At 33.6% G+C, this 13,490-nt stretch overlaps 1 protein-coding gene across 2 annotated transcripts in view; it reads left to right on the top strand.

Annotated features, from left to right (window-relative positions):
- The window catches only part of LOC129231239 (uncharacterized), a 165,599-nt gene extending 153,609 nt beyond the window's left edge, over window positions 1-11,990 (top strand). Inside the window, exons 5-6 of one of the 2 annotated variants that reach the window (XM_054865511.1) lie at window positions 1,570-1,644; window positions 11,362-11,990. In XM_054865511.1, coding sequence (XP_054721486.1) covers window positions 1,570-1,644; window positions 11,362-11,416 — 130 coding nt within the window. In that variant the 3' untranslated portion in view covers window positions 11,417-11,990. The remainder of the gene's footprint in view (window positions 1-1,569; window positions 1,645-11,361) is intronic. The other variant, XM_054865512.1, reaches the window with a different exon arrangement.
- Window positions 11,991-13,490: the final 1,500 nt, after the last annotated feature.

The raw sequence follows: 13,490 nt of genomic DNA, 5'->3' as shown, positions 1-13,490 counted from the left end.
TTAGTTACTCTCATTTTGATGATAAACTGAACTGTTTGGTTGTTTGGAAATAACATTTGAAAATTTCAGTGCTTGTTTTTCGAAGTTGTTTGGACTTTAATATATATATATACATATATACTTCAAATCTGAAATTTCGAAACTTAACATTTATTGTTCTAAACTTTTTTCCCGATGTAGTAATATAAACTTGCTGGATCATCTTCTTCCCAATTTAATACTAAAAACTGATGGGAAATAATGTAATTAAATCTTGAAAGAGAATAATTAATCAATATATCAGTGTTCATTTTGTTTTCAACTGCTTTATTTATTCAAATATGTCTGAATTAACCTCAGTAACTCAGGTTGTCTTGTCTTTACTATTTTCCATCTAGTGCACTTATATATATGCAAGTAACATCGCATATTAAGAGTTCATCTTGATAAAGGAAATGATACTGCACGTTGGACGTTCCGTGCTAAGAATGCAAATGTTTGGACCGCGGATTAAATGAGACAGCGATGACTTTACTAGAGGTGTCAAACTAATAGAATCATTTTTATGCAAGACCGTTTTCGGGCTGGCATTGGATTTCACTATTAATTAAATAAGCGCGTCTAAATCAGCGTTTTGGAAACACGATTTGCGAGTCGACTTTACAAAAGTCTTCAAGATTAGCCAAGAAGTTTCGCTCTTGTTCGCGAACCCGTCCAAGCCTCTATTAAAGTCAGCAAAAGATAATTATCAAGATGGGACAAGGGGCGGGTCTCGGTCGACCGCAATTGAAAAGTTAAAGAGATCCGATTGGCCGTTTCTAACTGTCGATCAAATTTCAAGAATGACGCTATCCTAAAGTTTGCAAAAATAACGCCTAGAGATTTCTACTACTTAATAACTGGTTCTGGTACAGCGTTCCAATTTCATTCGCATTCATTTAATTTTAATGCACTAATTACTTGAGCATTTTGACAGAATTGGACTTCCGTGCTCATCAACTGGTATGAAATATGGATGTGCCTAAACAGTCTAAATTTATTTCTCTGAAACAACTCTGAAACATATAAACCCAGACTATTTCTTAGCTTTAAGTGCACAGATACACATATTCAAATGCGTAGATACGTAGTACAATTTTTTATTTTGTTTTTATTTTTAAACTTTTCTATCAATTATAGAAACTCTAGTTATATGTTTGAAAATATGCTTGCTTAAAACGCATATGGTGCAACAATTTCAAAGAAATATTGTGTTCTAAGTAACTTTATTTTTCATCCATTTATACTAATAAGGTAAAAAAGGCAAAAACAGAAAATATTTCTTCTAAAAAATATATATGTTTCAAAAGAATGAAATAATACTTTCGATATTCGAAGTCTTTTTTTTTTTTCTTTTTTTAAAATAATTATTATTTATATGCCATAGATACTAGACAAATGAAAAATACGATAGTAAAATTTATTGCAATGGCATTAACATTAACAGCAGTGTGCTTTTACGTATGTTATCTTATGTTACTGTTACAGATAATAGGTAAGTGGCAGCTCAAGTTTTTTTGTTCTTTTTTTTTTCTAATTCATTGCTCAAAGTGATGAATTGTTCGTCATTGGCACGCTATCGGATCTGAAAGACGGGAATACCGCAAGCTTCCTCTTCCCAGAAAGGTATGTTTATGTTTTGTTTCCATGCATGTATTTTTAGTCATATGTGAATGTTTAGATTTTAAAATATTGCATGGTTGTAGTATGATTATTTTTGTGTGGTATTTAGGTAAAACAAGACATTATTTTTCCTTCAAAAACCGACGTTACTTCAGGATAGATAAATTCAGACTTTCAAACATTTTAATGCATTTTTTCCGGAAATTCATTTAGACAAAAGAAGATAAAAAAGCAAGGAACAACAAATGTATTTACAAATAAATAAATATTAATATTTAATCGGAAAATAATTCTTAACCTGTCCATATATTAAACGGTTAAAAATGTTTTACGCATAGATTTGTGAATGCTAGGCACATATAACAAGAGAAAAATTAACAGACTCTCTTCTCTCTCTCTTAAATAATAATTATTTTAATAATATGTTAGTTTTGGAATAGTTTAACATACAATTCTTTCACATGAAGTTTTTACTTCTAATAATGCCCTTGCAGCGGATGAGGTAAATGACATCGTCATTAACTAAAATGATTCCATTCGAATCTTGATGATATATTTAAATAGGAAAAATAATTGAAATAAACTTAGCTGTTGAGTAGAAAAATTTCGTATTTTAAAAGTAGTTTAAAACAAACATTTTAGTTTGACACAAACGTCTGCAGGTTTGCATAAGTCTCTTTTGTTTTTAAGGAAAGGAATAAAAAAATTTATATGCAACGTATTGGTGACAAAATTATTTGTGTTGTTATAGAAAAATTATTTATTGGCACTTTCTACTCTGACATAGAATTCTAAATTAATATCAGTTAAAGGGGTGCACACCCCCCCCCAAGGGTGATGACCCCCGTCCCCGAATGCTACAGAGCATCATTCCCCGAACGAGTGCCCCAAAATTAGATAAAATACGCTCTCAAATTAACCCCTCCCCACCAAAAAATTTGAATGACACAGTCTGCGCATTTGATGCTCCCTCCTTATCTTGGACGACACCGCTGAGTTAAAAAAAAGAGTCAAAATGATATGGTCGTTTTGAATCGAACAAAACTGAGGGCAAAACGTAGAAATGTGAAGAGGAAAAGGTTAATGAGCAAATTATCGTCTTCCACCCATTATTGCTTTGGGTGGTCAGTGTAATTGGGTCAGTTTCAAAATTCTTTGATAATTAAAAATTACAATGTAAATGTGAAATCAACGTTCAATATATGTGGCCTTTTTTTCACATCAGGAAAGAGAAAATATTTTTGTAATTTTTGTACGTTATATGTTTTCAATTGATTTTTCTGGTCAGACCTGAGAAAAAGTGACATACTGCTACCGGATGGTTTCTTGGAAATTTATGTACTTAAGTACACCGTAGCATGTAGTTCAAAGTGATATATAATATAGGTTGAGTTATTTTATCAATCTCGCAAAGTCTTTCAAATTTTAAATTACCTAAGACCTGTTTTTTTTTTTTTTTTTTTTTTTTTTTTGAGCAATCACGATTGCTTATTGTTCTCATTTAACTGTTTTGATGTCCTTTGATTTTATTTTCCCACCGCCACCCTCCGCTGCATCACCGTCGACCGGGTCCTCACGATGCTGCTCCTATAGCGAAAGCCGTCACCAGGTTGCATCCATGTCCTACACAGACGCGCATACATACACAACTACACACGCACGCACACATACACACAAACACATACACACACATACACTTACACACACACATACACACAACTACCCATACATTCATGCCTACACACACACACATTCATATACACAACTACCCCCACACTTATGTCAGCACACAGACACAAACACACATGCCTACACACACACACGCCTAATACACACACTCGTGATTGCGAAAAACATAATTTGAATTCAAAAGATGTCAGAATTCAAATTATTACTATTATTATTTTTTTTTTTTTTTTTTTTTTTGTAATTTCGTCTACTATATTTGTTTCTAAATATATAGTACATTATGACATGGAATAAACTGTTTCCCTTCAAAGGTTCTTGAAGTTCGACTTCTTCAACCAAACACAAAAGTTCTAGACAGGAACTGTTTCATTGCCTTGCTTCGATGATAAAGAAGTGTTATCACTCACAAATTTCCGTTAGTCGTCAAAAAAGTTACATGTACATACAAAAGCATACATGTTTATGATAACAGACGTAACACTGATGTTAGGGTCATCGTAATTAATTGGAAAAAATCTTGTACTGGTCTTAACAGGATATTAAAACATTTTTAGAGTGTAATCCAGACTAGATTTAAAAAAAAAAAAAAAAAGGGAAGAGATTTTGATCTCTGGAGGGATAAAGTTCTGCATGACATACATTAGGTTTTATAAACGAACAGGTGCATATGTATACAGCGTTTTAACCTGCAAAAGACCTCTATTTTCGCAACCGTTAATCTTAGATGCATACTTCCAACTGCGAAAATGTTCAAAATCAGATGCAGAGTTAAGATATTGAAGGTTTGAAGCGAAGATAAAAATGAGTCAAAAAATACAAAATTTAACTTTTTATACGAGCCCTAGTAGGGTGGTTTAAAAATACATGTAAAAAAAGTATCTCCTACATACCGGAACCCCCCTCAATATTTTTAGACTTGTGGATAGCAATATACTGGAAGAATTTTAGCTCCCTATTTCAACTGAAAGAGGATGCTCAACCCCCTCCCCCAAACTTCAATAGTATGGGGAGGGGGTTAAAAAATACTTCGAACTGAAAAGAACAATGCTACACATTATAATATGCACTAGAAATATGCATATACATTGCAATAAAACAATTATTTACAAAAAAGAAAAAAAAAACAGCTGGGGAAATTAAAAATTTCTTAATTTGTGGCATTTTCTATGATACGGCTAATGTTAAATTAAGCGGTCATGGAGCTCCGCCTTAAAATTTGAGTAAGAAACTACATCATAATACTATTAATAGGTGTTAAAAAAGGGGGGGGGGGGGTCCTGAACTCTAGCTGAAAGATGTTTTTTTTTCAACCACCCTAGGCCCTAGGTCCCCTAAATTATATTCAGAGAAATACTCTACATTGAAAAATATTACTAACAAAAACTCGAAATTTGAGCTACAAAACTCAAGGAGATATTCGAGTTCAAAGTTTTTAGGGACCATACAGAAGATGAGTCTGGAACTTATCGCCCTTTTAGAAGAATGACAGGTTGTCGAAGTAAAAAAGCAAAGTATTTATATTTTTCATTGCTATTCAAAAATTTTTGCCAATGCTGTGCCGTGATACGCAATAACACACGACAAAACCTCAAACGGTTTGAAAAAAACCACACTCTATGCACACATATAAATTTAAACCCTTGTTAACTGCTATATTTTCCCCCAAAAGGTGTTATTGACGGCGAGAATTAAGTGATGTAAGTCACAAAACGCTGCGTTTCATATCTCGGTGAATATTGGTCGTACTAATGTCAAACTTTTTGTGTTGGAATTGTTTTTCAATGAATATTATTTTCCTAAATATTAGTTAGGGGACCTCGAGTTCGTGTAAAAAGTTAAATTTTGTGTTTTTTGACTTATTTTTACTTTCGCTTCAAAATTTCAATATCTGAACTCTGCATCTGATTTTGAACATTTTTGCAACTGGAAGTATGCATCTAAGACTAACTGTTGCGAAAATAGAGGTCTTGCAGGTTAAAACTTAACACCCTGTATATATTATATGTTTAATCCGTCCGTCAAATAGTTTAGAGAGGGGATGAAGACCTATTTTCTCGAGCATACTTTCGAGCATACGAAGTCTTGCAGTTCAGTACAAGGAACATATCGCTGTTCCGGTGGCACATTGACGGAACTGCAAAATTAATTGAATATGAGGTTATTGTTGTTACTGGGTGCCCATGCAGAGGAGCACTGACAGATTTGTTTTTCAACTTTTAGTCACCAGGGCAGTAACTCAACTGTGTTTCATTACATGAGGTTGTATGAGGTTCTTGCATGTATATTTGGTTTTACTGTAAAGTTACACTTAATGCAGTTGCGTCAGTGTTCCACCGGAACACCGATATATATAGCTTCCTCATATATTTTCCTAAAAATAAATTATTCAAAGCACTATTTTAAAATTTGTTGTTCATCTACTAGAAACACTACAAAGTAAAAAAAAAAAAAAGAATTTAAGATTGTTATGACTCGCAGGAAAAAAAATTACAAACAGCTAGAATTTTGAAATTTTGCAATTCCGTACTATAGCAATGCAGTGGAAGCAGATTCAATGCACTCAGCTACTTGTATGGCATTTTGAAATATCCACATTTATTTGCCTTCCAGACCTTATGTAACAAAATTACAACAGGGCAACGCCTGATTAAGTGTAACTCTTTTTTTTTTTACTTCGTAGTCGGTCACTGATTTACCTTAGCACGCCTTTTCTCCTCCAAGTTCTCATCTGGTTGATAATTGATAGGCTAGTGAAACGAAAACCACTACATTACCAACCGAAGCTTAAATAGTTGAGCTTTGCCTACGCGCAAATAATGGAATGACACACATGAAAGTGTATGACTCATAATGACATCAATGTCTTAATGATATTTCTTATTGGTTTTGTCCTCTGTAACTTTCATAAAGGCTCATTTCTTTTTAAAAATCTCTCAAATAGATAAACTTTCCATCTCTCTGTCACTGTACTGAATGTTACTTTTGCATTCATGGTAGCTTTGAAACTTATCGCTTTCGGAGATGCATTTCGTCAGCTAAATAGTAACACTATCCAAGCAAGTTGAAACATTTCATTGAATATAAAAATGTTAATCTTGTTTTAATGACCGACAATTTGAGTTCCCTAATGAAATACCGTGTCGAAAGTAGATATTTTTTTCTAAAATCAATTCTCGGGGATAGATTATCCTTTTATATTTCCGCCGTAGCAACATATTTTCGTCATTTTTTTAAATTCACTAACATTAATTACAAGGGATCAAAGTTTTCATGTTCTTACATTTAAAAATGCTTATATATTATCTCTAGCACATACACACATTATATACAGGATCTAACCAATCCCAAGTGACTAAAAAATCTCTTAACTGCTGGTTCTTGCAGTACGAGACAAGGAAAATACAATAGGAATATAATTTTTAATCTAGCTTATTTTGTCTTCAAAATTAAAAGTAAAGAGATATTTTACATACTTAGTAACTTAAAATGTAAACATTTTCTTCAACTCGTTTAAACTTGTAAGAAGTTTGATTTTTCGATCATCACCACTTTCTAATTACATTCTGAACAACATTTTAGTGTCGGACGTAAGTGAAAACTTTTTAAAAGGGTTGGATAAATAAAAAATTTAAATTTAATTTAGAGTTGAAGATTTTAGTCATTTAGACCCCAATAAAGCGTTTAGGATGTTGTCAATTTACAAAAAAAAAAAAAAAAACTACTTGTATTCTGCCGTAGTATATCCATTGTCTTTCAAAGCATGCAAAATTGAGTAAGAAAACTTGATACCTATCAAATATTTCAAGATCATTTTCTGAAATATTATTTATTTATTTTGAATTTTATCACTCTTTTTTTTTAATTGTTTTTTTTTTTTTTGGCGTTGTCCATTGCAAAGTGACGCGCGGAGCAAGCATGCCATATCGAATTTCTCTTCGAAAGCAAATGATGTCTGAATATAATTTGTGGTGTTTATATATATATATATATATATATATATATATATATATATATATATATATATATATATATATATATATATATATATATATATATATATATATATATACTGCTCGACATTGAAAATGCAACACCAAAAAGGAGTGGTCAGAAAGTGATGAAATTTGGAAGAAAAGACAAAGAGAACAAGGAATAATAAATGATCTTAGTTTCAAAATGATAGGCAGAATACAGAGCGAGAACGGCGTCGGCTCAGTAGGATGTTGGACCAGCAGGGACAGCGATACACGAAGAAACACGTCTGGGCACAGAGTCAATATGGGTGCGGATGGTGTCCAGAGGGATGGCTCTCCATTCCCTTTCAACCATTTGCCACAGTTCGTCTTCTGAACGAGGCAGGGATAGAGTCTGCAAACGGCGTCCAATCACATCCCACAAGTGTTCGATTGGTGACAGGTCAGGAGAGTATGGTGGCCAGGGAAGCATCTGTGTGCCTTGGAGAGCATGTTGGCAGTGCGAGCACTATGTGGTCGGGCGTTATCCTGCTGAAAAATTGCATTATGTAGCCCTTGAAGGTAAGAGATTGCCAATGGCAGCAGCACATTATCTAAGAAACGTTGGGCCGTCATGGTACCCTGACTACGAACTAGAGGTGATATGGAATTGTACGCAATTTCGCCCCAAACCATTATGCCACGTTGTCGTGCGGTGGGACGTTCCACAGTTACTGCCGAATTAGATCTGTCTCTAGGTCGACGCCACACACGTATGCGGCGACTATCACTGGATAAACAAAAGCGGGATTCATCTGAGAACACGACATTTCGCCATTCTGTCATCCACGTCGCTCTAGTCCGGCACCATACTAAACGTTGCTGTCTATGTTGTGGGGTTAATGGCAGTCTTCTTAGCGGACGCCGTGATTGCAGACCACGTGCGACCAAACGACGGGAAATGGTTCTGGTTGACACGGGAACATTCAGGGTATCTTATTATCTGCTGCAGAATCGAGAAACAAGTGACTTGTGGATCTGCTACAGCTTGTCGGTGGATGCGTCGATCCACGCGTTCTGACGTCATTCGGGCTGCCCCTGCACCCCCTCAATCTTACCACATTTCGTTGTTCCAACCATCTTCGGCACAGCCAATGCACCGTGCTCGCATCCATGTAGGTATCAGCTGCGATTTGACGTACGGGACCATCCTCCCCTTCTCAGTCCGATCACCATACCCCTCGTAAAATCGTCTATCTGCTGGAAGTGCCTTCGTTGACGTCGGCCTGGCATTCTCTCGTGTTACACGTATCCTCCAAGACAAAAACAAAATTTCTTCGATAATTCTCCAGTCAGAAATAACGACACGAATATTGCCTATTCTGCAAGTTCCTTCCCTTATATCTTACTTTACGTGAGTCGGAGAGCTGCGCATTTCACATCATTTACATAACTCAGTGATGTACGTCTACTCTAAAATTTGCATAAATCTCTGAACGCTCCTTCTTGGTGTTGCATTTTCAATGTCCAGCAGTGTATATATATTATTGCCTTTGTCTCTTTAGTGAAATTTAGGGATACAGTCACTAAATTTCTGAAACAATATTTCTTCATTTAAACTATCGTGTAAAGATTATATGATTGGTTGAGAGCAAAAGTGGTTGTCATTTTTTTAAGATTTGTATTTACACCGTCAGAAAATATTTTTAACCTCATTCTATTTCATGCGAAAGTGGTTTAGGTCAAGATTTAATTATTTACCAGTAGACAATAATTGTAAAACGGAACAGCAGTAGTGTTTGGAGTAAAAGGGACTACTAAACCTTTGAATTTCTCAAAATCTTGCTTTATTGACCTACACCACTTCTGTTCTCAACTTCCCATAGCGTGAATAAAACTCTAAAATCACTGAGAATTATATCATTCTTTGTTAACTGCACTCATCCTTGCATTTTCAGTGTCAACTCATCCCTTTTTTGGACAGGGAACAATTAACGGTGGAATCTTTTACATTCTTTGTAGTTTTTGTCACTTGTATTTTAGGCCATCTAGAATGTTGTGTAAAAATTTCATTTTACAACTGAAATGAAGTTGGAAATATTTTTACTTAGATGTTTTCAACACTGTTTCTTACGTTAACATTAGCAGTTAATCACATGAGAAAATAAAAACATTCTTAACTCGTAAAAATATTTAATTGACATTTTTGTTGCTAATTTCCAATCAGAATATCTTAACACTGTCTAACTCAAACCACGTACTGAAATGGTTTACCTTGAGTACATTTATCATGCAATAAACGCATCTTATTGTGAACATATTTGAAAGTCTTTATCCGTTTAACAGAATCGACAATTTTTGTAATAAACCAAGCTCAGCAAGTTTTTTTTTTTTTTTTTTTTGCTTTTGTTTACCTTTGATAAACACGTTAGTTGTAAGAACAGCAAAAAAAAAAGGACTGAAAATCCGCGACATTATGAGACACTCCGCTGCTAGTAAGAGCGATAGTCGTTTGCACTGACATAAACCGCGACAGCGCATCGTTTGATTATTTTTCTTAAAGGAAATAAATCAAATATATATTTTTTTATTTCACCGGATCCCATGTTCAAATCTTATTTTTTCTAAGGTTTCTTAAATTGCAATGGTATTTTGGAAATTCTACCGTTTTTATTGAAGACAGGTTTTTCTAAAAGCCAATCTTTTTTTTGTAGCAAAATATTTTTCACTATTAGTAAAATTGACTTTCATAAAAATTAAACGTGGCAATGCTGCATATTATACGAATCTACATCGTGAGATTTAAACGAAGATAATAGTTTATAGAATTTCAGATTTTCAGAAGTTCTCAATGTAGAAGGAATATTCATGGTGATTAGCCTGATATTCATCTGAAAATTCAAATTTTCATTTAGTTGCCTATGTTCAAAGGAAACTTTAGGTATACTTTTTGAATATCATGTCTATTTTTATTAATTGGTGAAATGTAAATCAGACATTTTTTTTTTTATGAGTTGTTGAAGTGGAAAATACGTGTTAGATTCAAATTTCTTATAGACTGAAAACGTACTGAATACAAAGATAGAATCAACTTTGTTTACTAAATTTATTAAAAATCAAGCAAAAATGACGCTTATCCGGTATATGGCAATTGTTTTATCGGCGAAGTAGTTTAGTAAACATATGCACTGTTGCTAGTACGTGTTTTTTAGGTTTTAATGCAGTCTTGAAAGAAGCTCATACGTGTGTTCCAAAAAATAAAAGTAATAGTAGTAGAGAAATGCATCACAACTGCTTGAACTGAGTACACGACGAGCTTTGTCTAACATTCCGAATTTTCAAAGAGACTTTCATTCGCCAGTTTTTTGATCAGATTTTTGTTTTCTAAGTTTTCCGCATTCTAACATCTTATCAAGTCGCCCCAATACTCTGATAAGCGAGAAATCTTAGATATACGAGGAAAACACTAAAATGCAAAAATTTTAATCACAGACGACAGAAGAACTATGAGAGTTTTAAATAGTATTTTAGCAAAAGTGATGGAAAATCCTTGGAAAAAGAGCCGTTGATTTTGAAGACAGAACGTTTAAAAGCTGTTGTCCGCATCTGGAACTGGTATGTGAAATAAATTTCTTATATGAAAACGAAGAGACTTAAGTTTGGTTTTTGCTGGGGAACCCCTAAATACCCACAAATGCCCCCTCCCGCCTTCTGCTCAGATAGGTTATCCTTTCTTTCCAATGAAGAGGATGACACGAAAGAGCTAACGGATGAGTTGGCACAGGATGAGCCTGGAGCTTTGACAGTTCATGAAGGAGATCACGTTCTTCAAAAAATATTTTGTAGCGAACGATTGCTACCCAACGTGTTTTTACTAATATAAAGATGCCGCCACGTTTTACCTAATTAAAACAATTATTTATATGGTGCTATGAGTATATAACATTTTAAATAGAAAGACGTGACACCTCGTTCATGACCGTCAGATGCTTAACTAATAAGAAGGTGCAAGTCTAAAATTATTTGAAATCCTTAATGCTTCCATGTGATTTTGCCTAACAAAGTTTTCTTTCTCTAGGGTATGTTGGGAATTATGGACTCTTCCTCGACTGCGGAGCTTCAAAAAAGGATAGAACTACATAAGGAAATTTATTTCAAGACATGGATATTTATCTTATTTCTCGAAAGATATTTTGTCCTCAAAATACCAATTCTGGAACTGAAAAAAAGGGGAAGTTGCATTTGAAGTCGATTTTATGGAAGTAAATCAGCAGAAAGCTGAGTGGCTCTATAGAGGTTATATCAATGTCTCATTGTTCATAGACTTTTAGTCACCGATCTCATCTCGAATTTGAAGTTCAGTCGCTTATGGTTTAAGTTTAAGATCATGGAAAGCTTCTCTAAAATTCCCTTTAGGATCTTGCATCAAAAGCTGCACACACAATGAGCGTTGTTCACTAGATGCATCAGTGTCTTCTCAAAATCTCAAGCTACAACTCATGGACTTTGGATGTGCAATTAAAATTTAGTGCATTGTGCAATAAAATTTTAGCTTTTGTCCTCTTTATTTTACTAATAGTTCAAGTATTTTTTTGTCATCGATAATGATCCATGTTGATCACATGGATCACTTGTGCTCTGGTGCTCCATCGTGTTTCATATTCACGTTAAAGCTCCATTATTGTTTCAGAATCACTAGATATTTGATTTCACATCACGTTAGCTTTATTATAACATTTTGATCTACATATTAATAAAACTTATTTGTGTTTTTTTTTAAATGTGTTTTTGATTGAGTTTGGATCTATCGCATGAATTTCAGAAAATCCCTAAAATGAGTGATTGATGAAGTTTTATCTCTTCTCTTTGAAGCTTCATAGTCGCTTCCTTTCAATCCACCTTACTAGAGTACTTTTTTTCATCCGACTGTTACACTGACTTCAACAGAAGCCATCTGCAATTAGCCTGTTTCAACTCAGTAATTTTATATTACATGAACCGAAGGGGTAATCAAATCAATATGTTCCAGACCTAAGGACTTGCGATATTTGTCCTCGATGAAGTCAGTCGAAATGAGTCATAATATCCGACTGAGATATATATATATATATATATATATATATATATATATATATATATATATATATATATATATATATATATATATGTTACAGTAATAAATGTGATAATTTATTGAATATTTAGCCATATTTATCGCATTTACTGGTTAGTTTATACAATCCCCGACTCGTAATGGGGAATGTAATAAAAGTCGATACTTTGCCAAAAATTGTTCAGTTTGTTTAGTTTTTGGCATTTTATATGACGTATAGTATCTCTACGCGACGAGGACTTTATGTTGGATGCACATGTTTGCGTCGCGCAATTATTGACCATGTTAATAGGATTTTAATTTCAATTCAATACATTCTGCCCTCACTAATCCAAACCCTATTAAACTGGATTTTGATTCATCCGGATAGCCTTTTAAATCTGCACTATATAAATTAAATGCAATTTAGCGTAATTTTAATGAATCTTTGTGGGCCATATTTTGTTATGCATTTTCTCTTCAGTTTTATGTTTTATTCTTTTGAATTCAATACACAATTTTTACTGCGTACAGTAGTTTGTTTATGTACCATGGTTCAGTTTTTCAGTTATTTTTTTTTAAACCGTACTTTCTTCAGTTCTTACAACTTGTATCCCCTTTTAGTACAGATTAATGAGTTTCTACTGTATTTCTTTTTCTCTTTTAGAGTTTCCAGTTATGGCCGATATGCTTCAGCGTTTCAATTTCAAGTTTTAGTAACTATTATGAATTCAAAAAAAAAAAAAAAAAAAAAAACAAGGACACAGGTCTTTGTTGACGAAATAAAACTATGACGATTCGTTAATAAAGGTGAATTTTAGTAAAAACAAAATTAGTTGGAAAAAGAAATAGTGCAAAAAATTCCAAAGGGTATCGTAGAATAAAGATATGACGTAATGAGTTTTGTCAATGTTGAAAAACTAATCTGTCCCGTAAATAAGGCAGCTAAAATGTTAGATTTTACGTGTATTTTGAAGAAATTTTTACCGTAACAAATGAAGCACATATACACGCAGGAACATTGAAAATAGCGCCTCAAGAAAGAAAAAAAAAAGTACAATCGCGAAATTTTACATATAAGATGAGTGACATCTAATATGCAAATGATCCAAGTT

The sequence above is a fragment of the Uloborus diversus genome, chromosome 10 (assembly GCF_026930045.1).
Source record: "Uloborus diversus isolate 005 chromosome 10, Udiv.v.3.1, whole genome shotgun sequence".
Taxonomy (NCBI): Eukaryota; Metazoa; Arthropoda; class Arachnida; order Araneae; family Uloboridae; genus Uloborus; species Uloborus diversus.
Note: the sequence above shows the minus strand (reverse complement) of the source record. Positions and strands in the feature narration are given on the sequence as shown.